At 39.8% G+C, this 27,745-nt stretch overlaps 2 protein-coding genes across 6 annotated transcripts in view; one reads left to right on the top strand and one right to left on the bottom strand.

Moving 5' to 3' along the window:
- Nucleotides 1–10,748, top strand: part of EMILIN2 (elastin microfibril interfacer 2) — a 37,257-nt gene extending 26,509 nt beyond the window's left edge. The window contains exons 7-8 of the mRNA XM_058811301.1: nt 3,742–3,879; nt 4,471–10,748. Of these exons, the coding sequence (XP_058667284.1) occupies nt 3,742–3,879; nt 4,471–4,808 (476 nt within the window). The 3' untranslated portion in view covers nt 4,809–10,748. The remainder of the gene's footprint in view (nt 1–3,741; nt 3,880–4,470) is intronic.
- Nucleotides 10,749–12,418: 1,670 nt separating this feature from the next.
- The window catches only part of LPIN2 (lipin 2), a 43,887-nt gene continuing 28,560 nt past the window's right edge, over nt 12,419–27,745 (bottom strand). For 3 of the 5 annotated variants that reach the window (XM_058820206.1, XM_058820215.1, XM_058820198.1), the window contains 14 exons: nt 26,863–27,184; nt 26,522–26,621; nt 25,541–25,728; nt 24,267–24,360; nt 23,861–23,930; nt 23,672–23,761; nt 22,863–22,945; nt 21,626–21,770; nt 20,725–20,873; nt 20,177–20,263; nt 18,826–18,978; nt 17,667–17,781; nt 16,886–16,989; nt 12,419–16,572 (listed from right to left, as the gene is read on the bottom strand). In XM_058820206.1, the coding sequence (XP_058676189.1) occupies nt 16,428–16,572; nt 16,886–16,989; nt 17,667–17,781; nt 18,826–18,978; nt 20,177–20,263; nt 20,725–20,873; nt 21,626–21,770; nt 22,863–22,945; nt 23,672–23,761; nt 23,861–23,930; nt 24,267–24,360; nt 25,541–25,728; nt 26,522–26,621; nt 26,863–27,184 (1,845 nt within the window). In that variant the 3' untranslated portion in view covers nt 12,419–16,427. Of the gene's footprint in view, nt 16,573–16,881; nt 16,990–17,666; nt 17,782–18,825; nt 18,979–20,176; nt 20,264–20,724; nt 20,874–21,625; nt 21,771–22,862; nt 22,946–23,671; nt 23,762–23,860; nt 23,931–24,266; nt 24,361–25,540; nt 25,729–26,521; nt 26,622–26,862; nt 27,185–27,745 lie in introns of those variants that run through there. The other 2 variants (XM_058820232.1, XM_058820224.1) reach the window with 2 other exon arrangements.

The following is a 27,745-nucleotide window of genomic DNA, read 5'->3' as shown; positions in this document are numbered from 1 at the left end:
TGGGGCAGAATTCAGCAGTTAACAGTGCTGTGGAAATTAATAGCTGCGGAAGGGAAAATTTTTGGCTTATCAGAGGAGGAACTTACTGTGTGAATAAGGCACCAAGGAATCCTTACTGTCTCATTAGCTCTGGACAACTGCTTGTGATGTCTTTGGCAGTCTTCACTCAGTACATTTTGTAGTACTCAAATTCAAATTTGAAAGATGACCAGACCTTCTTGTACTATAATTCCTAATATAAGAAACTTGTACTATTAAAATGGCCTTGTCAGTACTCTCATTTCTGTTTCTGAATAGCTTCTGTTACATAAAAGCACTGCTCAGGAAGAAGGGCAGGTTGAAGGCTCCAATGCTCCAATTCTGTCTTCTGGGACTAAAGCAGCCCACTATCCTGCTTTTCTTGAATGTTGAGGCATGATTTGCATCTTTCAGTACCAGAGCATTTCTTGATTTTTATTTTTTCAGATTCCTTAGCTATGTATAAGGAACAATAGGCAAGTGCTGGAGCAATATTCTTTTGCTGCAGTGTGAAAGGATGGAATTGTAAGAGCAGACAGATGTTTTACTAACAGACTCAGCAGGAAAGTATGTGTGTCTTCATAACACACCAAGATATCATCCACATCAGAATCACTGTGACTTAGCAGAGCAGCTTCATGGAAATCAGTGTGGTGCTGTGCTGCATGGCCAAGCCATAGGCAGGAGGAATGTTTCTGAAAATGAGATGTTAAGGTCAAATTGGAGCGTTTAAAAAAAAATAGGCAGGGAAGTGATAAATTGCTTGTATTTTTGTCATATAAGCTCTAACTGAAATTACACACTTTGCCCTCATTTAGATTTAGGAGTATTGACCATATGTGAGAGGAAATCTGGCAAATCCTCCTTACTCCTGCTGTGTCCAAGGGATTCATAAGTGCCTATTGACAAATGAATTATGTATTTATTCTTTCTTCTGTGTCAGTTCTTGAAGAGTCCTCATTCCAGTTGCTGAGCAGTTGTCCGCAGCACCCTCACATTGTTATTTTTTTCTCCTTTCATCTTGATAGCAAATGCCTATGCTGTGTGCTGTTTTGTTTTTGCTTCATGATCTTTTTTGTCTTTTCTTTCCTTCTGGCCCTTGGGCTCTGTGGGAGGCATGAACTGTGCTTGGAACCAGGAGCACAGCTAGCAGATGGGTGGAAGGAGATGTAGCCTAACAAGGGCCATCCATGCATCTTCTGTGTTTTTTTGACTCCTCAGAATGCATTACAGTAGCACAGATTGCCAAGAACAGACTTACCTGCTCCTGCTTACCTGCATGTGTAATATCTCAGGTTAAACCTTCTTTAATGCATCTGAAGTCAAAAGAGCTTTTTCCTCCCCCAAAAGGGGGAGTAAACCTGCGGTTGAAACTTTTGTGAAACTTTTTGTCTGCCTGGCAGTTTCTTCATCAGAGCTGTGCCTGTGGTTCAAAGCTTTAAAATGCTTTAATTTTCTTTTCCTGATGTTTATACTTCCTCAATATTGACTAGTTAAGTGAAAGTAAGTGTCCAAGCCTGGACCTTCCTTCAAGAAGCTGAACTTTGATCTTTGCACGAAGAAAAGTGTTTGCAAGAGGGGACATGTAGGAGAAGGTGGTGCTTTTTGAAAAAGCACTGCTGAGGTGTTGGTAGGAATTGTGAAAACTTCAGACAGGCACAACTCCATCTAGAAGGTGGGAAGAGGGGAAGAGAGTGCAGACACAGTGCATCTTTACTATGTGACCTTGTATCACCCCCTGAACTGATTTACAGGATATTTAGACGGGTTTAAGATTTCTCCTGTGACTAGATACATATGGTGTGCTAAACTCAGCTGCAGATCTGAAGCAATTTCATCAGCTTAGCAACAAATAGTTACTTCTAATAACTACTCTAGCAATTAGTGAAGGAAAATCTTGAAGGAAGCTGTGGAGAGCCAGGGAAGGAGTCGCTCCTTTATTCAGGTGACACCAACCCAAACAGAGCTGTTGCTGCTCCAGAGCTGGCAGTGTTTCTGGGCAGGCAACATGTGGTTTGTTCCATTTTGCAGTGTTACTGCAGGGGAAAGTGAGCCAACAATTTGAGGTGTGTTTTCAGTTAATTTCAGTCTCAAGGTAAGCTGAGAGCAGCTTTCTGTGTAAGCAGCATTGTGTTAAGGTGGTGGAGCTTTACAGAAGCTGTTTAAGTAACTAGGCTTCCTGCAATTAATTTTGGTCCTTTCAAATAACCTCATCTTAGCTTGCAGTTGCACCTGCAGGCACGCTGGCAGGTAGGAGTAATGAAAAAGGGCTTCTGTCTATCTTCTGAGCTTGAAACAAAATGCTGAATAAGAAGATTTCCAAAGATAAGGGAGGCAGCTGGTTACCAGCCCCTGAGGGAAATCAATGTAGTTATCTGCCAGTTCTGAAGTTGCAGGCTTGTCTTCCCCTTTGCCTTCTCCTCCCCATCCCCCCAGGCTGAGTTATTCAGAAAATCAGTGAATAGCAGAACATTTGTATATCCACATTTTAGGTGAAGTTATGTGACTTTTTAAGCTTCAGTTTTAAGCAATATCATCTGAATTAGATTGGATTTAAAGAAAAGTGTTTTTACACTGGTCAGGCACTGCAATTTCCCCAGGGAAGTGGTCACAGCACCAAGCCTGACAGAATTCAAGAAGGGTTTGGACAATGCTCTCAGGCACAAGGTGTGATTGTTGGGGTCCTGTGCAGGGCCAGGAGTTGGACTTAGGTGGTTCTTGTGGGTCCCTTTCAATGCAGGATTTGATGAATTTAGCATTGTTGCTGATGGGCATCTCTGATTGAGAGGGAGAGGCCAAACATTAATTTTAAGGAAGGCAGAAGGAGCAGAGTAAAACAGCAGCTGTGGACAACTCTAGGGCATTTGTTGTTTCTCTACTTGCCCAGACATAGCAGCAAGAATTGACTCTAGCAGTGTGTACTGCCTTAAGGAAAATGTTTAAAGGGAAGGTATTTGGAATGGGACTAAGTGACTGAGCACTGAACACTTGATATTGTCAGTCTGTTAAAAGTAAAAATTCATCTTAATTGTCCAAATTATATTTCATCCAACTCAGTCTAATAGCAGTATTCATCTAGCATTTGGATATCCACTATAAAGTACCTAAGTGTCTGTTTAATCTGGTGAGAAAAGAAGGAGAAATTGTCAAGTGAAAAGTTCCCCAAAAGAGAAGTGCTGGAGAAAGACAAAAGGTTCTTTTTGCATTAATACAGAAATGTTATATATTCTTATAGCCATTTTCAGTGGGCTTTGGCAGAGAAAGTGGGAGATCTAAGCTGTGCACATGACAAGGAAAGCTGGCAGGAGCTATAATCTTTAGCATTCCTATGGCCTTTGTGATAGTGATGGAGAGTGGAGATGTTGAAAGGCAGCTTCTGTCCTGAGAAAGGTCTTGGGCAGAAGCATCGTTGAATTGAAGGGTGCTAGGATTTCCACTGCCGGCATTTTACTAGCTGTGTACTGTTTCCTTAGAAGGGAAAACAAAACCCATAAGATACCTGTGGCCAAGGCAGGAACTTTATGGTGCTCATTAAATTTTATGATGAGATACCTGGGGCCCGGGCCAGGAATATGTATTCTGCTAATTCTGGCATCCTGCAATTGGCAGTGTTAGTACAAGTGGAGTATGTGCAGGAACAGACGGAGGATTATAAAGCATCATAGGGACAAGGCTGTGTTATCATCCTGATGTCGTTCTGACTCGTGTTGTTACCCATTCCAGGACCTGCCACTGCTGCTGTGCCCTCCCTGGTGTCATTTTCTGCTGGGCTCACACAGAAGCCCTTCTCCAGTGATGTCGGCGTGGTTCACTTCAACAAAGTGCTTGTGAATGACGGAGACTACTATAACCCCAATACAGGTAACAGCCAAGGAATGCACCCACAGGCATGCTGAACAGGCAGGAGCAGGGGTTACCAGTGTTCCGTGTTACCTCAGGCCTTGCTGGAACATGGAACAAACCAAGTCCATCTAAACCAGACACATGGGGGTAAAAGCTCCCTGTGGGTGTGGACAGGCACACCCTTTCATGGCTGGTTTTCCATGACTGCCCAGTACTGCTGAGGCCCAGCTCACCTCTACATTTGCCCTGCCAGCACAGCAGGGCAAATGTAAATGGGTGTGCTCCTCAGTCCCCCTGAGCCCAGCTGAGCAGAGGTGAGGTTCCTTACTCAGCCACTTCACCGTGGCTGGGTCACGGGGAGAGGGAGAGGTTCTCATATTGCCTCTCCAAGGTCCCTAACTGGGAGCCGCCTCCTTCTCAAGCACAGAGTGCAAGTTGTGCCTTCACCTTCGTGACTCCGATCAGTTGGTCGCCTGCCCAGGCTGACCTCGTTGCCTGCACAAAGCAGTGGGTGACCCACGTGGCTTTATGTCTGTCACTGTGCTCAGGGCAGTCAGGTGTCCCTGTGTTGAGTGGCTGTGGGCAGTGCAGGCTCTCTCTGTTCTGCAGGCATTTTCACATCGCCGTACGAAGGGCGCTACCTGATCACGGCCGTGCTGGCCCCGGAGAGGGACGAGTACGTGGAAGCGGTGCTGTCCGTCTCCAACGCCAGCGTGGCTCAGCTCCACACCGCTGGCTACAGAAGGGAACTGCTGGAGTATCACAAACCCTACTCGGGGAAACAGACCTGTGGTGGTCCTGGGACGTTCCACCTTGTTCTTCACCTCAAAGCAGGAGATGAAGTGAACGTCGTCGTAACGGGAGGCAAACTGGCCTACACAGACTCAGATGAAATGTACTCCACGTTTAGTGGAGTTCTCCTTTATCCTTCCATTTCTCATGTTTAGGTTTACCTTGAACAGGGGAGAAGGGTAAGATATTCAGAAGAAATTAAGTGTAATAAAATTCAAAGCTTTAATATATTCCGTTTATATATTTGATTTCAGTGATGGGTTTATAGTCTGTGGGGAAACACTTTCCTTGTCCCTTGTTAACAGAGGTAGCTCCAAAGACATATTTCTGTAGCTAAATGAACTCCTTCCCAAGCCCTTGTACAAGCAGAACAACTGTTTAAACAACAAGTATGTTCCCAGTAGATACTTCTGCACTGTGCTCCAGCTATTCCCTAGTTTTTCAAATTGTCCCTAGTGTATCAAAGTTTACATCTCTGCTCAAGTTTACAGTTGTGGTCAGCTATTTTCATGTTTTCAGTCAAGCAGAGCCAAGAAAGTGAAATTGTAGTGGATATGGTTGACGACTTTTTATTCCTTGTATTATTTAGTAATGTGCATTGGCATAATCAGTTTGTTCAGTGCAATTGCAAACTGTGGTGGTGCAAAGCAAAATGATATTCACCTGCATCAGTTTTCTTTTTTGCCTTTAAGGGCCAAACACTGTGCTAGGAGACAAGGTGGGTGACTCAGTCAGGTGGAAGCAGCAGCACAGGGAGAAACTTGCCTCAGCTTTCTGCTGGGAATATGTTATATATGAACGCAACGTGCAGTTGCTACTACTGAAGGATTCAGAACAGTTATTGTCTATTTATGGAGTAAAAAAGATGATTGGTTATTCATGACACTCTTGAGATTAAAGCTTGCTGCTGAAAATTAATAAAACAGGTCAGAAAAATCAAAATCAACTTTGCTTAGCTAGAAGAGTGGTGATTTTGAAAAATTTTAAAAATTTTACAGGGCCTGCTTCTGGCAGTCCAGAAGTGTTTGCATTAGAAAGAAAGTTTTTGGTGCATAAGACAAATCAAAGAAAAAATGGTTAATAAAGGAAAATAATGTTATTAGTCAATATAGTCAAATGCACAAACCAACCCTCTGCCAGAGTTGTTGTGGTAGCCTCCTGCATCAGTGCTTTCAAGTGAGGTTTGTTTTAACACTCAGCATCTGTTTACATGGATCAAGCAGCCTTCTTAGCTTAAACAGGTAAGCGCATCTGAGGCAGCAGTATTTTATTTTGCACACTAGCCACTTCTCAGTGGAGATAATAAAAATGATGCTTTGGCTCTTAGGAGTTAGCATTTTAATCACTTCCATGGCTGAAAAGAAACTCAGCCATGTTTAACTGAGAGCAGGACTGTATATTCATTTTTCACATGTACATATATTTGTCACCTGTACATTCTTTATATCAGCTGACCTTTTTAGTAGTCTGTTCATGCCACATAGAGCTGTATTTATCATAGTGGTTTGTGTAGTGTATTTTCCTTATTGCAAATGCAGAACAGCTGTTTGTAGCCTCAGAACAAACAACTTTTTAAGGTGGGGGAAGAACTCCCTGCACTGTAAAGCAGTACATTGTATTTAGCTGAAGCTCTTCCAATCTGAAGAGATCAGATGAAGACTTGTGCTTTTGTTACTTCGTTTTGGAACAGATACTCCCTAATAACTGTGTTTCCAGGCAATGAGTTGGGGCCTTCCCACAACAAACTATCACATCCTGGAAGCTGAATTGCTTTAAGAAGAGCAGGCAAAAAAAACCCTTCTGTCCACAGGGGACCTCTGAGTCAGTCCTGGTGCAGCTAGGGTTGCACTGGGGCACTTGTGAGCACGGGAAGGAAACTGTGGGTGGAGTTTTAAAGCACCTGATTTGGGAAGATCTCTTGACACCTGATTTCCAGAAATGACGGTGTTAGAGGTAAGCAGGAGCTGGAGCAGGCTGTGTTTGTCGTTGGAAGGCTGTTTCTGACAGAGCAGCAGCCAAAGATGTACAGTGAATTTGCACTGATGGAAGGAGCCGCCTCCATCCCGTTTCCCTGCCTGTGTTTCTGGACCTGAGCATTTGCACGCAGTCAGCAACTGCATGCTCATTCAAGGGGGGTTCAGCTTTCTTTTGTCCTTTCTGTCCCATGCCTTCCTAGGGCTCAGAATGGTAGGGACAGACAGGAAGGGTTGTTTTCTGTGTTTTCAAAAGCCAGGCATATAATACGCTTTTTTTTTGCTTTAAAAACATAATTTCTTGTTACGTACAAAAGGCAGAGAAGCACTTTTCCTTTCAGGATATTTTTCACTCTCCTCCAGAAAGCTGTGTTCTCTAAGAAGCTGGCTCCAGACTATGTATGACTCAAGATTATTGTTGCCTTTTCTAAAAATGACTCATGGAAACAAACAAAATGAGCTGAGTGCTTAGGGAGACCTAGCTGCCAAACATAAACTTTTTGTTCCACCTCCCCCCCAAGTGAGAAATTTTTAAGAATCAGCAGCACAAGTTTAGTGCTGAGAGTTGCAAATCAATTATTTAATCATTATCTATCATTTAATTATTGTCTAACTGCTCCAGGAGATTCCTAAATCCAACCCACAGATCTTCACAAGCCCAGTTCTGCTGATGGGACAGGGCCATCTTCCACCAGAAAGTTTCCCTTTAAACCCAGGATCTGCTGCTGCCTGTGCTGGGACAGTTTAAGCATCAAAATGCAGCGTAACTGGTACTTGTACACTGCTGTAGGGCATTCCCTAAACTGTGTCACAGCAGGGCACAACCCCAGCACCTTATTTTGAGGACACTTTTGGACTTTTGAGGGAAAGCTTCCCATTCATCTCGAGCTGTGTGGATGGGTAAAGCTATGTCCTTTTACAAGGAACCTCTATCTAAGATTCCCACCTTCGTTGAGAGGGATTTGACCTTAATTTGCACTTCCTTGGTAATTGCTGTAATCAGGGTAGGTGGTTTGGTTCCTCCTAATTAGGTTATTTTCCTGGAGCTTTACAAGGTGGAATATTCACCCAGCTGGGAAGACCACAGGGATGCAGCCCATCAACAGGCAAAGGGAGAATGGAACCTGAGTTTGTGTCTGCTCCAGTCAGTGCTTGGATTAAATATTAATAATGCAAGAGCTGGAAGAGACTTGGGCACAAATGCATTCATAGGCCTGACAAGGGTTGGCTCCACACAGAGCAGCCCAGCTTCAAGGGAAGGAGCAAGAGCTCTGCTCCAGAATACCTGAGCTTGCTGACAGAGCATTTACATCTGGTGAGAATCAGCAGCAGCACAAGGAAAGACCTGCACTGAAAGGAGCATATCTCACTGTGGGTTTATGATTTGACTGCTACATCCAGGAGAATCCACAAGGCTCAAATAGGAAGCATCTGTGAACTGAGAAAGCCTTAAAAAAAATCCAGTAGGTGGGAGCTCTAAGATAGGACTGGTGCCTGTCTCACAGATGACAGTGCTACCTTTTAGAGCTGCTTTGTAGGTAGTTCAGTAATGCAGTACATGAGAATTGCAAGACTCTTAGACAACACAGTATCTGTTGGGCCCAGTGCTCTAATTTGATGTCAAAAGAGGAAGAAACTCAGAAAGAAGAAACTCATCTTCTACCAGGCAAAGCTCTGCAGGCAGATGTGTGTCTGACAGTCCCTCAGCCAGTCACAAGGCCCTGTGGTTCCTAGGGACTGCAAAAATCCAAACCAGATCAGTCTCCAGGGCAGCATCACTTGTGAGACAGGTGAGTTCCCAGAGGCAGGGCTTTAGCAGCCAGAACATCTGAAGCCAAGCCAGCATGCTGACAGGCAGAGACACTTGCCTCTGGCCAAACGTGGCAAGCGTGTCCTAAAACCCCAATGTGACATATAAATCAGTCATATCCCCAGGAAAGACTGCAGCAAAGCAGGAATACCATTTTTCACTGCAAAAAGTGTAAAAAAAATCCCACCTCATTATTTTAATTTGCTATTAAGACCTCTGGAGACAGCAAAGACATTTTTCTACTGCCCACTTTGAGAACACTTAAAGCTATGAGGACTTTCTGTGGTACTCTATCACATTTCCTTTCAGTGTACACCAGGCTAGTTGCACCAACTTTGTGCAGTGTCACTGAGCCTCCAGTTGGTTTGATGAAACCAGCTGGCCCAACAAGAAAAATTAAAAATAGTCAAGCAAGCTGTAGGTGGAAAGCATATGAAACAGCATGCCCATCACCACCCCATGCAACTTTAAAATGTGCTAAGAATGCAAGGTGAAGAGTTCCCCAACTACAATCAGGAGATTCAAATCTGGATTGAACTCTTTCCTGAGAATACAGCAGGCATTTGGAAGTGATTGTTTGCTGATTGGCTAAGTCCTTGTATTACAGCCCAGAAGTGGCCATGGGTCTCTTTCACTAAAACTAGAAATGTATTTACGGTCTCAGCTTGGAGATGGGAGGAATCTGCGCTCCACTGAGACTTTCTCAGCAGGTACAGGTCAGCTGCTGGTTGCTCCTGCATAATGGCACAGAGTTCAAATCATCCAGCTACCAGGAATACCTGGGGGCAGTCTCCTGTCATCACAAGACAGACTTGTGCTGCAGCCAACATAACCTTTTTGCAATGTGCCCTGCAGACTTGGGATGCAGAACAGCAGCCCTGCCAATTTTTTGTATATGGGAGATTTCAAACAACACCTTGTAACATGTTACTGCATAACCAGGTTTTGGCATTTATTTCATTGTCTTGATTGTGAAAAAAGGAACATTACTAACATTTTTCAGCAAAAAGAACAGGGCATTTCAAAGTATGATTTAGGTATGCATGTCTACACATATATTAATGCATAAATAAAAATAATCTCAAAGGGGGAGAGAAATATCCAGGAACACGAAGAAAGTGTGTGACAGAAAACAACTGCAGATATGTCCAAATAAAGCCTACCTCTTGTGTAATGCCTTGATGCTCTTTTGCTTTCCAGGGAAAACAGCAGCACTGTAAGCCAAAAATTTTGTTCTCTTCTCCACCACCTTTAGAATTGCAGTTTCTGCCTTCTCAGTCAAGCTTGCATGTAGATTTAAAATGAGTTTTCAGTGTCAAGCACTGTGTTACATAGACTCTGTAGTACATAGAAGTTCTGCCAACACAGCTCTTGTCCATCTCAGTTGCTCAGTCACTAATTGCCCTAATTCCTGGCAAAGATGGAATTTCAGTTGCAAGGGACCTACAACCATCACCTATTCCAAGTACCTGACCGATTCAGTGCTGGACAAAAGCTAAAGCATGTTGGTTAAAGGCATTGCTCTTTGCCTTTAATGCCTCTTAAACACTGTCAGACCCCTCCTGGGCTGCACTCGCCTCCATCTATCCTGCTGGCATGGGGTGTTCCCCAGTGACTGAGAGTGTGGGCAGCCAGCCCTTCCCATGGCCCTGGCAGGATCCCCTTCTTTGTGGTGCATCAAAGCAGCTTCAAGTTCAAGAGCATGGGGAATCCAGGGTGGCTCCAGGGAAAAGGAAGCGTCCAATGCCATGTGGGGAGTGCACCTGGCTGCCTTACACACAGGAGCTTCCATAAATGCTGTAGTTTGGGGATCTCTGGGGGTTGTTAGTTGTTTGGACTTTGTTCATTTTTACCAATCACTGATCTTTGCATTTGTCCTGGTTCTGGCTTGGACAGGGTTAAGTTTTGCAGCAGGGGTGAGCAACTGGATATGAATTGTATGCTCTGTTCCTATCACTGTTGTTACTGTTCCTTATTCCACTGCTGTTTCTAGTAAATTGTTCTTATTGCAACCTGTGATCTTTAGCTCTGTGTGCCTCCAGCTGTCATTTCCAGCCCTCCCCAGGGGAAGAGAGGGAGCTGGAGGAGGGGTGAGAAAGCTCAGTGGTCTGGGTATTTCAGTGGGAATACAAAATTGGGGAATACCACTCCTAAACCACGACAGCACTGCAGAGCAGAGCTGCTGAGCACTCATATCCATCTAGGACAGGATGGATAGGATCCAGCTCTCTGCAAGGCCTTGTCCCTCATGAGTGAACAGCATCTCCCAGTTTGGCATTGTCAGCAAACTTGCAAATGGTGCATTCAGCTCCTGCATCCAGCCCACTGATAAATATATTGAACAGAACTGGCCCTGGAATTGAGCCTTGAGGAGCACCACTGGTCCACCCATCACCAGGCAGCAGCAGTCCCTTTCCCTTTCACCACAACCCTTTGAGCCCTGCCCTTCAGCCAGTTCTAGGCTGAGCAGCTCATGCTGTTGCTTGTGATCACCAGAGCAGGTACACAGGAACTATCATCAGAAGTGGGAAATGTAAGATTAGAGGCCAGCAGGGTAGGAAGGTGAATTAAAGAGAGGGCAGGGAAAGGTTGGCTAAAAGATATGACCAGAAAGAACAGGAAGTGTACCAGTGCTCAAGTGTGACAGAAACACTAGTGGGGGTTTGATTAATTTAAGGCAAGGGAAAGGAGCAAAAGCAGCAGGGCACTGCTTAGGAAACACATTGCACAGGAGTGGCCATCCCTGCCAGGCAGAAGACCCTGGCAAACCCTTGCTGTGCCCAACAGTGAAAGCTCTGAGCACACAGCACAGGGGACATGTGCCCAGAAAACCCTGCTGAGCTGGCTCTGTGCTCAGCTCACCGCTGGCATGAGAGCCCAGCTGGCACCAAGGGGGAGCATGCACACCAAAACAGTGCAGGGCTGCGGGTCCTCTGTGCACCAACTGCATGACACAACTCCAGGCACAGCGTTCTGCTCCTAGAAACAGTGATTCTGTTCTTTACACATTGAAACCAGCTGCTCCAAGACAGAAAAATCCATCCACCAAGAACAAGACCACCTAGTAGGAATGCATTACAGTAAGATGGACACAGGAGAAACAATGCCAGCTCAGAAAAGTTTTTGCAACAGATCCAAACATTTGGCATACATAGGACACACCACCCTTGTGCTGCTTGCAGTGGCAGAGTCACTCACTGCAGCACCAAGGATGCAGTGGGACCCAGGTGTGAAGGATGGGCAGCGAGCAGACTGGTGGGAGGAACGAGTGCAGCGTGTCAGCAGAGTCATGGGGAAACCTGGCAGGAGCACAGGAGGTGACAGAACACCAGCAGTAACACCAGTGACACCACAGAAGGTCCAAGAGGCACAGCATCACTGACCTTTTCATGCAGATCCATCATAATTGACTGAACAGTCAGGTTTTCTATGTAGGCTGCTAGGTGGTTGCATTTACCAAGTGCAGCAAGAGACCAGGAAAATTAATTTCTAATGAAAGCTTGAGGCCCCTTTTCCAAGACTGCCTCACAATATTTGCTTCAAGTGATTTAACAACTGCTATGGAAGACAATACTCTTTGCCTTGAAAGGGAAAAGTTAACTTTGATTGAAATAGGATAAAACTCCAAATTAGGGCAGATTTACAAGAGCTCAAACAGCACTTACAACTTTTTATTCAAAGCAGCTTGTAGATTCCCAAGTCGTGCCTCTGATACCTGATATTTTATATTACCAAGTGCATGTTTGCTTTTTATTATAGTTGTAACCCAGTACTGGTACTGGCACACAAGTTAAGCTTGATGACAGCTATTTTTTTATCAGCTGTATAAATACTCTGAAAAAAGTAAATCAAGCCTGAAAGAAAGCAAATATACTGTATCCTGAGAAGACCAACTTGAATTCTATGCTGAACATAAACACAATTTTAACAGTCCCATGTTTAGTCATTCAGCAGTACAATAAAGGAATTACCAAATACAAAGTAAAGAGGAATTTCACTTTAAGTCTGTTTTTATTGTGATAACATTGTTCCGAACACCAATAAACATTGCACTGAAGTGTGGGTTGCTGTACCCAAGACAGTCCAGTCTCAACAAAAACCACTGTATTGGTATGATCACAGATTTGACATTTTAAACACACTACCTTATTAGTGATTGGGTTGCTTAATAATCAAGTATTCCACATCTTCAAGATAAAAATGAAACAAATGACTGAAGAGAGTTTTCCCACCCTCAAAATAAACCAACATTTTAACTTTCATCTGGAAGTAATTAACACTGTAAAAAAGTCCCAAACAATTCCTCTCTATTTAGCAAATTTTAACTCTGGAACTTAAAATTTCTTCAGACAAAAGTGACACTTTAAAGGCATCTCAAATTCTCTATCTGTGATGTTTCACAAGGAATTTGCATTACAGTCATTTAAACAACTCATCCATATGACAGCATTTTCTAGAAGACTTGCATGAAATATTAACATGAAATCTCATCTCTTTCACGTTTACCATAAACGGATTCAGAGTTTGCTTCAGAAGTCCCATAATGGAGTTGACACAAGTGTTAAAACTTTTCCAGTTGAAAAGAAAAAAAAAAGGGTTTTGGAAGGCATATACCGATGACAGAAAGTTAAGAAGACATGAGCCAGGATTGCACATGCACTTGTACACTGTTGGGAATGAAAGCCCAATCTTCTGAAGTACAAACATGCTTGGTACAGTAAAGAAATTTAAAAAATTAAATCCAGAAATGCATACCATTTAAACTGCTGATCTTTAAATCATTATACAAACGGGTAATGTCCAAGTCACTAACAAGTTTTGAATTGCAATGTTCCTTATTTACTCCCAGACAGGTGTCATTGGCTCAGCCTTTGAGGGCTTCCAATGCTAAGAGGATCTGCATCTTCAACAACACAGTCTTAACAACAGGGGTGTGTGTGTGCCCACAGCCAGGCACACTTAGAAGTTCCTCTTTCACAGAAAGAATGATGTAGCTTGCGCTAATTTTACACCCAGTATAGCACAACTTGTTCTCAAACATTCGTTTCAGGCCACTTCTCTCCACTAAGGTAACAAAGGTCAAGCTAACACATAATTCTTATTTACCCCCTCCACGTTCATGTTGTGGCACAAGCCCACAGCTTGATAGCAACAAGATGTCTGCTCTAGAGTCAGTAAAGTGCCCAGCAGCCCCGAGAACACAGGTACACAGCAACAGGCCCCATATTCTGTCCCTAAATGGGGTTAACAAACAATCTGAAAAGCTTCAAATACAAGCCAGAGTTAGAAAAACCAAACCCCCTGCCCTACTCGTATCAGAAAGACTCATCAACATTTACGTTTTATCAAAAAACAAATATTAAACTGTAGCTGTTACAGAGAAAAACCAATCTGTTTTTTTAATTAAGCAACCTTTTGGACACTCCTACAATGCAAAGTGACATGCTAGCAGAATGAGGAGCTCTCAACAAAACTCACACAACCCCCATGTTCATACCAGCTGAAAGTACATGTATTTGGAAATATACCTGATACTATTTTTTTCCACACTTCTCATTTACTCAAGACCCCACCTTGAAATACACAGCTTATCTTTACAACAGTCTGAAAAGTTGAAGGGAATTGAAGGGGGAAAAAAAAGTGAAAAAAGAATATCAATCCAAAAGGACACAGCCAAACCATGGTAACAATCTGTCCCATTTGGGAACTCATCATGGTTTCGTGAAGTGCTTTAATTTTTAGAAAAGCTGTGTAATACCAGGGCTACCAAGAGTAGACTTAAGCATGGTAAAGCAAATTTTGACAGCCACAAAGACTGTTTGAGGAAAGGCTGCTTCACTTCCTTTATGCAAAATAGAATCTTTAGATATAATATTTAATCTTGTAATTAAAATACTTTATTATGTATGGATTCTTATTTATTAATTTTAAAGTATTTAAGTGACTTAAAAGCTCAAATCCCATTGATATTCAAAGCACTTGGTGATCATGAAAATTTTAGTTTCTAATGAAATCTATGGGATAAAACGTAAAAAAAGGGGAAAAAATACATGGAATGATGTTTGCAAGCTTCTGACATTGAAAAAAAAATACAAGAAAAAAGTAGTAAAATATCCTTTGAGTTGAATCCACAGGATTCAACTCTCTACTTAAAGACTGAGTAGACTGGTGACCAAGAACCACAGAAGTTGTTCTCACAGTACAAAAATGAGGATGCCTTTCAATTCACTGACATGCATGACACACCGTGACAGGTAAGTTTTTTTTATACCACTCTCCTTCTCCTGCTTGAAAGAGATTCCAGGTTGATTTTGCTTGCCTCCACTCATTATCCAGTGTTTTATAAATGCAGAAATACACAAGAATTTTATAATTGTGGGGGGGAAGTAATTTCATTTATACAGTGATTTATAAATGCCCCCCATGAGCAGTTCACCAATTGTCCAGAGTTAGCTGATGTTAAATCAGAACTGAGGGTTAGGACAGCCTGACAATGGAGGAAAAAATACTCCTGGAGGGGTGTAAAATCCTCTAAATGTCTGCTTTTGCAGGTAGCAAAACCAAGTGATCTGGTGTTTAAATGACTGTAGTCCTTAAGCCCTTTGGGCTGGTGGAATGATATATTCTCACATAGTTTTGTCCAAAAGAAGTTAAATGCACTAATTCAACTTAAAAAGCAGCCACCTTTGCCTTTAAGTACTTTTGGAGAAAGTCAATTAGCTGCTTTTATAGCTGATAAACACCAGAACTGGAATGTAATTTGTTCACAGGCTCTGACTGGAACCTGAGGAATGACCAGCATGATGTTTGCAAATAACCCAAAACTTCTTAAAAAGAAAAAAAAAAAGGAAAAAAAAAAAAGGAAAAAAAAAGTTTTATTCTGCTCTGCAGCATTTAACCATTCTCACAGCTGGAACCTCACTACTGAGTTGCATTTTCTTCCAGCTACTGAAAACCTGCAATACAGAAGTCTGGAAAGACCTGCAGTAGGCAATTAAAAAATTAAATACATAATTATTTTTTAGTATTGCAATTCCCTGAATATAACCTATACATACACATTTTACTGGCCTACACAGCATACACACAAATACACATTATATCTGTGCTGAAAAAGGAAATAAAAATGCCAGTTCCCCAACTCTTACAGAAATGTTCCAAGATTTTTCTTGATGAAAATTTAACATGACACAGCACAGCCTGAAAATAACAAAAGCCATACAAGTGTCTGAAGACAACTTTCATTTTAACAAGCTCATGAAATAGTTTTAACATTGTGTGTAAAAAAAAAAAAAGTAATAAGCAGAGTTAGTTCGAGTGTCGTTTGTATAAGCCCAGTCTTGTACATGTAACAAAAGGCATATTTACATTTAAAGAGGAATTTTATGTCTTCAGAATCTGCCAGGCTAGCAAGGTCTGTCTGTACATTTTCTGTATTCTAGCTGAGAAAGAGCACAGTGGTCTTAGGCTCTGGCTCCTTTCAAAAATGGCCTAAATGCCCATCTGAACATTAAACCACATTTTTCATAAATAGGTCTGACATTCTATTTGGCAGTTTCCATACACTTTTTGGCTTCATTTTAGAAAATATACTTAAGACAACATAAAAAGAATAATCTGTGTTTACAATAAGGTCTGTATTAATGAAAATGCAAAGTCATATTTTACCTCAGTATTTAGTTGCCCTGAAGCACTTGGGTACCATGACCATCAATGACAGGCCAATCTCAAGTGCCATAGAACAGGTATACATTAACAAACAATAAACAAACAAACACAAAAACCAACAAACCCTCCCACAAAAAAAAAAAAAAAAAAAAGACAGTAGCTTTGCATTTTCTTTGTTTTAAACCAATGAAATTAAAGTGATTTCTTTAGTAAGACTTACAGTACCAATATATAAATTAGCATCCTCATTAAGAAAGTTCTTCACATTAAACTGAAGTTGAGTAGCTCAATATGAAATTCCATCTCCTGGTGAGAAGTACTTTTCAGGCCAGGTCATCCATGTTAAGGTCAGGAAGAGGCTCCCTCCAGTAGCAAAAAGAGCTGAATTCTGGGCATGGAAATGCAGAATTCTGTTCTTTATTAATCAATGGGAACACATATTCCACAAGCTCGCTTAGTCTGTAATACCTGTATTAAAGGAGAAGAAAGACCATTATTTAACAGTCTAGTTACTGTTCAGCTGTAGTCAAAAGCAGCTTTAGAAGTCCAGACCAGAAAGTTCCAGTCAAATAAGGCCCCACTACCAGAAAAGTGATTTTCAACTCTGTTTTTCCAATTGTCATTTTGAAAAGTTTCATTCAAGTATCAAAAGCTCTAAGTTCCCAGCAAATAAGGTTTTCCACATTTCACATGTAAAAGGAGATCACAGTCATAAATGCAATTATTTAATAATCCCATTTCTAAACACTTTGTTTAGCTGAAATAACAAAAATGGTCTTACGAAGACTTGTTTCCCTTAGTCTGTTCTTGGATCAGTTCACCCTTTGGATTCACAGTAAATATTCTGCAGTCGGGAACTCCCACTTGCATGTAGGCATATACATCCTGCAAAAGCACAAATACAAGTACATGCTTCAACATTTTCTTATTGAATGTGGTAACAAGCAATTTATCAATGGAGAGAGAAAAGCTGATCCAAAAAGGCTACAGTAAAACTGCCCCTTAAAAAAAAGCCCTCGAACAACAGTAAAAAAACCCAACCCCCAAAATATACACACACTATAAAAAAGTATTTCCCCTGCCCCCAAACACTTAATTCTTGTGCCCAAGCCTAGGACCACAAACATGCACAAAGTCTACACCACACCACTCCCTGTGACAATATTCTTCTTACAATACGCCTCTCTCACTTAATTACAGAAGCACTGAACTGCAGAGAAAATAGAGGAACCATACAAACAGAAAAGGGATTCAAGACTGTAAAGCACTGAATTAATGCCCTTAGGTCACAAAGCAGTCAAAAATACTTTAAAAGAATTCAGAAAGGTGGCACATATTTATTAAAGTGAGAGTTTTAAGGCATCTTTGTAACCTTTCTCATATAAGCAGTTGTAGCAACTTTTACTTAAGGTATCTGCATGTGGCTTTTCCCTACCAAACCCATAAAAGTAGCAGTGTCCCATTTCCATATTCAAATTTTCATAAACACAAAAAGAAAAGCCTGTTTGTTTTGCTTCTCAAGTACATGCATTTTAACCATTCAGTTAGAAAGGGGCACTTACATTGGGCCTGTTTCCAAAAGCAGCATAAAAAGGCTGTTTGCTGGGAGCAAACAAATTCTTGATATCATTCAAACATTCGATTTTGAACTTCTCAGGCTTCTTTTCTATGACTTCCCTAAAATAAAATTTCAACAGTCAAACTCTAAATCATGATTTGATAAAAGGTATCCTCCTTTCCCCATTTATCTGGTATTTATATTCTCATTGCTTCCTGTTGCTAGCACTGGTAGTTATAGAGACAGTGCTAAGTAGCTCTCCAAGAACAATACAAGAAACAATCACACATTCCCTCTTTTCCAACACCTACAGTAAAAAAAACAGATGAATACTGTGCATAGGCTAAGTATGAATGGAAATGGAATTCCCAGCTGTGAATGCAGCTGTGAACTGCTTTTCTGTAGCTGACTATCTGAATCAGAAGATCTAATCAACTACACATAAGAGTGCTTGTTACAACTCCTATCTCTGACAGAAGTGCGTAAAGCCCATTACATTAATGGAAGTTGCTGTCATTGCTACTCGTGACAAAATAAAAAAAAATAAACAAAAAAGCCCAACAAAACTTAGACAAAATCCCCTCCACAAACAACCAACCCCAAACACCTGTCCATTACTAGCTCCTCCCACCAAGAATAAGCAGATTATGGCTGGTCCAAAAGATCAACTTGGTTGAACCATACCTAAACTCCACACTTTTTTTAAAGCAGCTGTATATGGAGCAATCCCAACACCACAAGATCCTTTCACATTACAGCCTATATTCCCCAGATTTTTTTTTCTTTTCTTCCTATCTTGTGTGGTAACAATGCAATGCAAACCTTGAAGATATACTTGAAAAAGACAAAAATGTACTGATATAAACAGAACCTAAGAGTCATCAGTCATGGACTAGATGAATAAAGAGAAGGGAAAATGAGTTCTTCTTGGACTGGTATGTTGTGTTTTGTAGCCATTTCTAACATGCCCACAGGAACAGAAGTATACATGTGAAATTCAGACAAAACAGAGTTTTAAAATGATCACTAGAGGAACATCAAGTCTCAGTAGCAAATGTAGTCCAGAGTGGAATGTTTTGTTACAGCTGTAATGCCAAATACTTTTAATCTTCTCTTTCTCAGAAATGGGGAGGGAACTGACACAGGAACTCCCACAGGCTTACCTATGAAAGGCAGAAAACAAACTGCTGGGGGACAGCATGAGAGGGCCCCTGGGGAGAATTGTTCCTTTGTCATTCACCCAGTGCAGGTATCCTCTGGTGATATCTGCCATCCCAATGGCACGGGCAGAACAGTACAGGAACTTGTAGCCATTTCTAGAAAATAAATTACCAGCTTAGTTCATATTCCTGCTGAAGTTTCTTTGCAAAGGGAAGTATACAATTATAGCAACGTCCAGAGGCACCAGTTTAGGTACTGAATTGCTGCAGAGCTCTGCACACACACAAGGAAAAGACTTTTCTATTGTTAAAAGAATCTGCAAGGCATGTAGTAGTTTAAATACACAACTTAATCAAAACTGAGAAACAGGAAGTGCAAACATAATAGGGATGGTAAAAGTCAGAGGACACAATTAGGTAGACTAGACAGTATTTAAATAAGTGCCACACCGGTTTTATTCAGCTTCTTTCAGCCCAGCTGTAGGATGACAGCAATTATTTAAATTATCTGCATCACAAAATAATGGGTGCCAGATCTCCTGTCTTTTTCACGTTGTTGGCAGAATTTGCAGTGCAGAGTGAACGATGGATAACAACAAGCATTCATTAAGCCCCTAAATTCTTCCTGCAGACTTTGTATGTTCATCTGTTCATCTGTTCCACAGATTTGTATACAGTTACTGCATGCACAAAAGGCTTGAGTGTTTATGTGCATTTTCAAAGACTTGATTCAATTTGGCAAATAATTCCAGAACTGCTCTTCTGTTATGCACTGAATAAACAAAAACACCCAACAAAGCCACCCAAACAAAACCTAACAAAACAGTAACATTCATGTTACCTCCCATGAAGCACAAGGGGCCACATGAAGGCCAACAATACATCCTAAGACCCCAAATATTTTTGTGGAAAAAAGACTACTAAAAAACAAAGACAAAAAGTTGATTATTTTAATTTAATTCTGAAGTTTCTAACAGTTGGTCATCCTCAGTTAGCAAGTTTTATTTCTGGCATCACTGTATTTGAAATAAGTTGTTCCACAACATAAAATCTAACCTAAGGAGCATTCACCTGACTTTGGAAGCAAATTCATTAAACCAGAAAACACTAATGCATTGGAAGGACACTATTTGTCTGAGAAGGGAGCTAGTAAAAGTGGTGGCTTGCATTCCTGTAAAAGTATAGATCTGTGGGAAGAGCTTAGTTTCATTTGTGTATGACACAAGTTGTTCACTCCAGCATTTCGACCAGTTAATTTTAATAAACTGAGTAATTTTTAACAACTATCCAATTACTTATACATTAATTCCCATATTCCAGAAAATCCTACTTGTTTCATAGACTGCATACTCACTCGTTTATGGAATGATAGAGTTTTGCAATGCCCTGATGAGTCCAGTCCTTGCCAAACTGAGGGAGGATATGCCCCAAAGCATCAGACCTAAAAGGAGAATCAAAGGTACATGACACGTGGTATATGAGTTTTGTTAAGGACAACCACTAATGAACATACAATTTAGAAAGAATATTTACAGAAATATTTCTGAAGGTCCTAACTATTTAAAAAGAGAATTAATAAACAGTCCAGACTGAGCAATTAGTGGGGTCATACAATACAAGTCAGTTTCCAAGTTAACCCATGGCTGAAGAAGTCGTCGAATAGAGGGAACAATCACACAGTAAATGTTATCATCTTGGCATTATTCTTTTAAAATATATTTTCTGGTCTACTTCAAAGGCAAGTACAAATTAAAATAAAAAGCAATGTTATTAACAAACATTCTTTAATAGCTGTCTTAAATAAAGCTTCTTTACCTTGTTTTGGAAAACAGGACAGGATCAATAAAGCAAGATTAAAAAAAAAAAAAAAAACAAAGAAAGAAAATCCCCTAAGATACTTACTTGGTGATTGTTCCATCAATGTCTGATATGATGATTTTATCATTCCAGTTCCAGAGGTATATTGTTCCTGCACAACGGCAAGTCCCTTGGTACTGGGTTGTAATACTAAATACAACATCATTAGGGCCATCTCTGAGCTTCAACTTTGCCTGTAGAACAAAAGAAAATGAAAATGTAAGTTGCCCGACCTTTAGAATTTTTATGATTTTGGAATCATAAATGAGCTGCACAAAATGGCTCATATAGTCTTCTTTGTCTATCTTGATTAACTCATCAGAAAGTGAACCATGGTTTAACACAGGCACAGTTCTGCTGTCCAAGTCTGTTGCAGCCTGGTTACATGTGTATGTCCACAGTTCTTGTACTCCTTACAGCAGCAGTAATTCAGTATTTCACAGTATTTCACCCTCTGCCACTTTAATTCCTGCACTACAGCAGACTTGCAGCACTGTCAAACTGAACTCCCAGTTTGCCATGGGACACAACAGTATTTTTTACTTAGTGGATGCTTTCCTCAAAATTCTTCTCTGATAAAAATCATACATTTAGACAGTTGCAGAACTAACTTTTAAGTTAAGTTAGACCACGTGAATAAACTGCACACCAATTTAAATTCACACAGATGTGCAGATCCCAGGATATCCAAACTGCAGAAGCAAACAATGGCACTTTTCTGGCAACATCTTAACATAGTAGTTTGATTATAGAACTTAATAAGAAATTACTATTTCTTAATCCAAACAGATTCTTAAAAAAAAAAAAAAACAGAAAAAAAAAATCAGAAATTCCCTGCAGCTGCACAGGAATCCCTTGCACAGGAATACACGTTAAATTTCTTTTTAAAGAAATTTTTTTAAAGGATTTTGAATCATCCTATGCACAAGACAGGTATGCCACTTACTATCTGGTCTGAAGACAGTCTAAGCGACTTCTTATAAGATGGAACGTTCCCATGGGGTGGATGCTCTGCTGGAGCAGAATCCATTTTCAGGGATTCCTTCAACTCCTGGGATGCTTCATCACTAGAAGAATCATCCTCTGGAGGCCTAACGTGACATCAACCAGAATAAATGTAAGCTACATGAAATCCTTCTTTAACAGAGTAAGATGCTTTTGCCAGAGTAATTTCTGCTGAGGATTTGCTGCACAAACTAAGGAAGTCTAAGGTCTAATGAATGCCCACATAAAGCCAGTACATGCCAGTAAGCAAGTAAAACTTGGAATGCTAGTACTGGTGGAGCTCTAAACATGAGTATTCCAGCTGGCTCCACACACAATGGGTTTAGTAGAGAGACAGTGTCAGGTGGTCACTAATACTGTGCTGATGAATTAGGGAAACTGCAGATGAAAAGGGACACTGAATGGGTAGCAGGGCTTCATTTTTAAACAAAGCTGCCTCAGTTACTATGGCATTTAAACTGTGGGTGTTAGTGGAGTAGCTCACCTTTAAGGTTATTCACAGACTTATTTTCCTGCTCATTAGAGATTTCAGGATTAAAAGCAGCATTTAGTTTCTCTGAAGTATTAAATCACAATATATTTAGTTCTTTAAACTTTTAAGAAACCAACATTTACAAGTACCTTTGCAAAATCATGCAGGAATATGCACATGCATAATAAATACCCTAGAATGGGAGAGTTTTGTGCTTTTAAGCAATCATAGCTGTCTACCACAACTTGGGCAACATGTGAACTGTAATGAATACTATTTTATTGTTTCAATTATTTAATGTTACAAAAAATTCCACATGGTTCAAATTATTAATACAATATTAGGCCTTTACAAGAGAAAAAAAAGTATTACAAAGTGTATCAGAAACAATATCACTGTATTTACAGAGCGGTGGCCTATTGATAAAGGTACCATGTATGTATTTTTCTGTCACTTCTGTTATGATTTAAGAAATAAACACAACAGCATTTAGGAATTAATTGTAGTGTGTTTGTAGTTCCTACAATGTTTGCTGTCACATTATTTTGCTGAGTTGTTTGCTATACACATCTGGTTCCTCTTCAGTAGCTTACATGTTTTTTCCCACAGTACATTACTACTGATTTCTTCATTCAAAAAAAGAAAAAAGAAAAAAAGGAAAAAGGCACTATTCAGTCCACAGATAAGTCTTCAGACAGGAACACACCTACTATTAACTTGCTCTTTCATAGTTGCTGGCAGTTCATTTGCTCTTTGCGTCTCGGTTTTCCCCTCTTTTGCTTCTGGTATCTGAAGCAACATGATAATAAAGAATATATTGACATTTTAGGCATTTTAAACAAATCCAAGTTAAAAACAGCTACCAAATTAGTACATAAACTATATTAAGTCTCAGAATTACCATTCTACATAATAATTTCTAAAAGTTATTTTAAAAAAGGATGCTTATGAAGAAATCCTCTATTAAAGCTTTTTCTTATTTCAGGAAACAAAACTCTGTGTGCCAGAAATCGGGAACTGCTAGTTTAACATGATGAATTTAGCATTAAAAGGAGCTGTCAACCTTTGAGCTTATAAATCACATTTTTTTTGTGGGGAAGTAAATTGAGGGCCCATACTCAAGGTTCAGAAAGCTTAATTTAGTCTAAAATGGGGCGTCTCAGCTTAAGTATTATGCAGTGCAGCACCTACTTACTTATTTGTGTGTACATTCCTAAAACATACTGCAGTGACTGAAGAGTAGCTCTGATAACTGCTTATGGCTTAGAAGAAAGAATTTTAAGAATAATGCGCAACAGGCAGATACAATAAATTTTGTTGATGCAACTAAAGCACCAAGCAATGAAGCAGTATTTGGGGCTAAATAAACAGATGCAGCTACAGCTGCTGCTGGATGAGCTGGCTATCAGTGACACTGAGCTATATGAGTAATGTTTTGAGGCACTTCTGACAAATAACTATTTTTTTATCTTTCAACATCTAACAGAAAAAAAAATCCCAACAGGTCTCAGCCACCTGCTTAGTCATGCTTTCTTTCTTGCGCCAGAACCACCACCTTCCAGACTTCTTTGGCATCTTTTCTTTGACCCAAGACTCAACAGTAGCCTGAAAAATTAGACATGTTTTTAATTAGTATAGAAAAAGAAATAATCAAGTGTTACTACATACAAAATTTTCAAAGAAAATATGCATTTATCTATTTACCTTAGGTAAACTCTTCTGAAACACCTGCAAACTCAGAATCATTGGAGCAGCCAATGCCCAGTTATAATACCTGTTTTAAAACATATTATTCATAAGATATTACAAAATCTACAGATCAATAAATATCAGCATGAAAAGTTTGCCCTTGTGTTCAAAAAACATGTATTTGCTGCCAACCACTAACAATAACATTTTCTGCAAGCAGAGTAATTTTATTATACAATTCAATATTAGTGGCAATTACAGAAAAAAATCTCACTTAAGCTAAAGCTAAATTTAATGCAAATCTTTGGTTCAAACAGATTCACACACAAACTGCAATGGAAGCTGAGAAACATGCTCACTTCAGAGACCAGATCTGAAATGGGATTTGCTATGACCTCATTACAAGACACTGAGAATTTACCTGTTATAAATCCGTATTACCAAATTAGGATTGTCTATGAGTCCAGGATTTTCAGCAAATTCATGATAAGTAATAATATGTTCCATGAATTTTTCTGCAATAGAAAGAGATTTTAATTAGAAAGTAATAACATAAAATCCCAAGACATCTGATTAGTTTACATCTAGGAAAACCCTTTCTGTCATTTCAGAGTGCTGATCCTGCAGCATCACTAAAGATGTGCTAATTGAGGCCTACTTGTCAAGGCCTACCTGTGACTGCCTCCTCCCTACAGAAGAAGCCTTGAATCACTTCAACAGTCACAGTAAAGAGCATTAAGAAATAAGAAGAGGAAGGATGAGGAGGAACTAATTCAGTTCAAAGGAGAAAGAAAGCCATGCTTGTCCAGGCAAATTTTCTTCCAAAATTATGACTGCAGGTAAGGGGTTTACATACTACGCTAGATGAAAGGGGGAAGGGTGATGCCAGCTTTTCAGGTTTGGAAAACTACAACTATCACTAAGAAGCCTTTTCACAACTAGTTTCTATATGTGTTTGCAGAAATCCATGATTCACCATAAGATCCCTGCAACCAAGACATCCTTCTTTCCAATCAAATCCAGTATTTCTACAATGTTACCACAAGTACAGTCCTGAGTCTTTATTAATAAGCACCTAAATGTCACTTAAAGTATTAGAGACTGAATGACCATTTAAAAAAGTAATGTTAAAACACTGCAGTATATGTCCATAAAGATTTCATGCTCCTAAAAGCTCCTTCAAAAATACATAAACTTCAACAGTAAATAGACCAAAGTATTAAGAGAAAAAAATCAGCTAAGAAAAAACTAGAGGTTAACAATCATTTAGCATAGAAGTAGATCAGAAAACATAGTCCAACACAAAGGGGTTTTGAAAAAAAAAATGAAAAATAAGAAAAATTGTCAGGCAATTGGAAAGAAGATGAATTGTTAAGATTTACATAGGACTAAGCAAGGACTGTCAACCAGAAACCAATGTAGTTGGTCAGATAAATATTATATAGTACAAAAAAGGAGACAGAAAGCTTCTCAAGATATCGAGTGGCCTTTATTAATATGAGGTTCAATTCTGCTATATCTGCTTGGCAAATGCTTGAGAATTTTAGAAAAATTAAAGACTTTCTATCCCCTTTTTCAACATGAGCATAATTAATAAGCCAAAGTTTTGTAAGGAGGAAATCTGATCATGCAAGCCACCTCATTTGTTTAGCCGCCTGGTCTCTATTCCTCTTTATATTTTAGTCTTTCACATACCTTTAGAAATCTCTCCATTTTCATTGAGACCTCCACAAAGTGAAAGTGTAACATCAGGCAAGTCCATAGCAGAATCAGACATGCACTCTGTACCACTATCAGCAGCAGCACTTCCCACTGACTGTGGCGACTGGGAACCAGAAAGGGTATCTGACTCTGTCCACTGCCTGAAGCCAGGATCAGAATCACTAAAGGAAAGTCAAAAGTATTTTACTTGCAAAAAAATGTAGATCTTAGGTTACAGAACACACTATATGATTACTCCCCCCAAAAAATCTTGCCTTTGAATTTTTTACATCATTTCACAATATAAATTTAAAAAAAACCTAAGAAGAAACCCAGAAACACACACCCACACCAATCCTTCATAAATATTGGCAGACTGTTTCCAGTTCTCCTAACATCCACCCTCAATTTGGCAATAATTGCATTTCTTGCCTAAACTGGATCTAAATGAGAAAAACATTCTCTGTATTCTACTTCTGCAGAATAATACTGTGCTCCTCAATCTTTACCACAAAGTTGTAAAGTAAGAAAAAGGAAAAAAGAGCACTGCTTTTAGTGTTTTTAGAATGCTGTCTGTTGCAGAATGTACAATATAAAAGAAAAATTACCTTAAAAAAATAAAATCACATTGTCATTTAAGGCTGGAGTCACTAGTTTGATCCACTGAAAAGTTTACAATATGGCTGAACAAGAGCACTGGTACAAAAGCAGTTTAAATGTACTTATGTCTGCAGAGCAAACAGGTTACACAAAGAGGAAAACACAAAGTAGTCACCTCCCATGTGATCTTTCAATGTGTTTCTTGTCAAATTAGAATTTTCACAATGAGGTAAGTACTCAGTACTTCACAAAAGCCTAAAAACCTGAAGGCCAATTCTTTTTATCAGAACTGGCACATAAATAATATATGTAATGATATGCAAGTCGTGCAACTACAGAATTACCCAGATTTGCAGCATTTTACTTCAAAATTACCTTTTAGGAAAGTAGAGTGCTGCAACTTCAGGTTCCAAAGCCTTTAGGTCATCCAAGTAAATATCATCAGGGCCTTGGTGATGACTTCGCTTGTGCACTCCTGTTAATTTTAACAATTAAGATTACTAAGATGAAGTTACCCAGACATGTTAAATACAAATATAATCATGGAAGGTTCACACTTATTTGTATGATTTTTAAGTTCCACAGTTTCATTATAATTTTAATCACATAAAATTTTAAATAGGAAAAACTAAAGAGGGACATTTATACTTTTTCCACTATGACCTCAAGTTTGGTAGATCACACTGAGGGTAAGAATCAAGAGCTTTATTCCATACCTTTCTTTTTTGAAGGAGAGTCAGTTTTTGCTGTTGGTTTTGTTTCTGGTAAAGGATCCATCAATATTCTGGACTGATGATCACCATCCATTGGCAATGGAAGTTGAGGTTCTATGATTGCAGAAGCAAGAGAGTCTTTAACATCCATCTGCTTTAGGAGCGGATGAGTTCTTGGCTCAGGTTTCAGTACTGTACAGACAGCATCTTTCACATCATCGTCATCTTCAACTTCATCAGAGCTGAGGATAACCCTAAAATGAGTCTTCTCTGATGGAGTAATGGTAGCTGTTCTGCAATGTTCCAGTTTTTCCTTCTTGCTTATCTGAAAAACAAAAGTCTAGTCAATCCTTTCACTCCACCTGTTTGCGTTATTCCATTCTAAACATTAAATTTGTACTCATGGTACAAGTTCTCGTCACACAGGGAAACCAGAAAATAACTTAAACAAGTATTGTAGCAACATAAAACATGTTTCACCATATTAGCAAATTTCCCTGCAAAAGAATTTTCATAGGAGCTTATTTACAAGTTCAGTAAAGAAACTGGCATAGAGAAAGCACTGACTTGATCAAACCACAGCAAGGAGAAAGTTTAAGTGTGGATTTACCAGGGCCTCTTTAGATACCAAATTTATTCTTGTCAAGGCTACAGTTCCTCCAGAATGAAACAGAACTTACTCTACAATAAAGAAAATTAACTTCTTAAATTGTTTCCTTCAGGTTCTGACTAAAAATTCCTTCAGGTTCTGACTAAAAATTTCACTGCTAGGTTTTCTGGGATTACTTTGTTGAGCAACTTTTGAATTCAACAAAGCTAACTCTCTGCCTGCCACAAGGGGCTGCTACTTCCCCATTTCAGCTGTACCTGAACAACAGCAGATTTC

This window comes from Ammospiza caudacuta, chromosome 1 (assembly GCF_027887145.1).
Source record: "Ammospiza caudacuta isolate bAmmCau1 chromosome 1, bAmmCau1.pri, whole genome shotgun sequence".
In the NCBI taxonomy this organism is placed as follows: Eukaryota; Metazoa; Chordata; class Aves; order Passeriformes; family Passerellidae; genus Ammospiza; species Ammospiza caudacuta.
The sequence above is the reverse complement of the archived record's forward strand: the minus strand, read 5'-3'. Positions and strand labels throughout refer to the sequence as shown.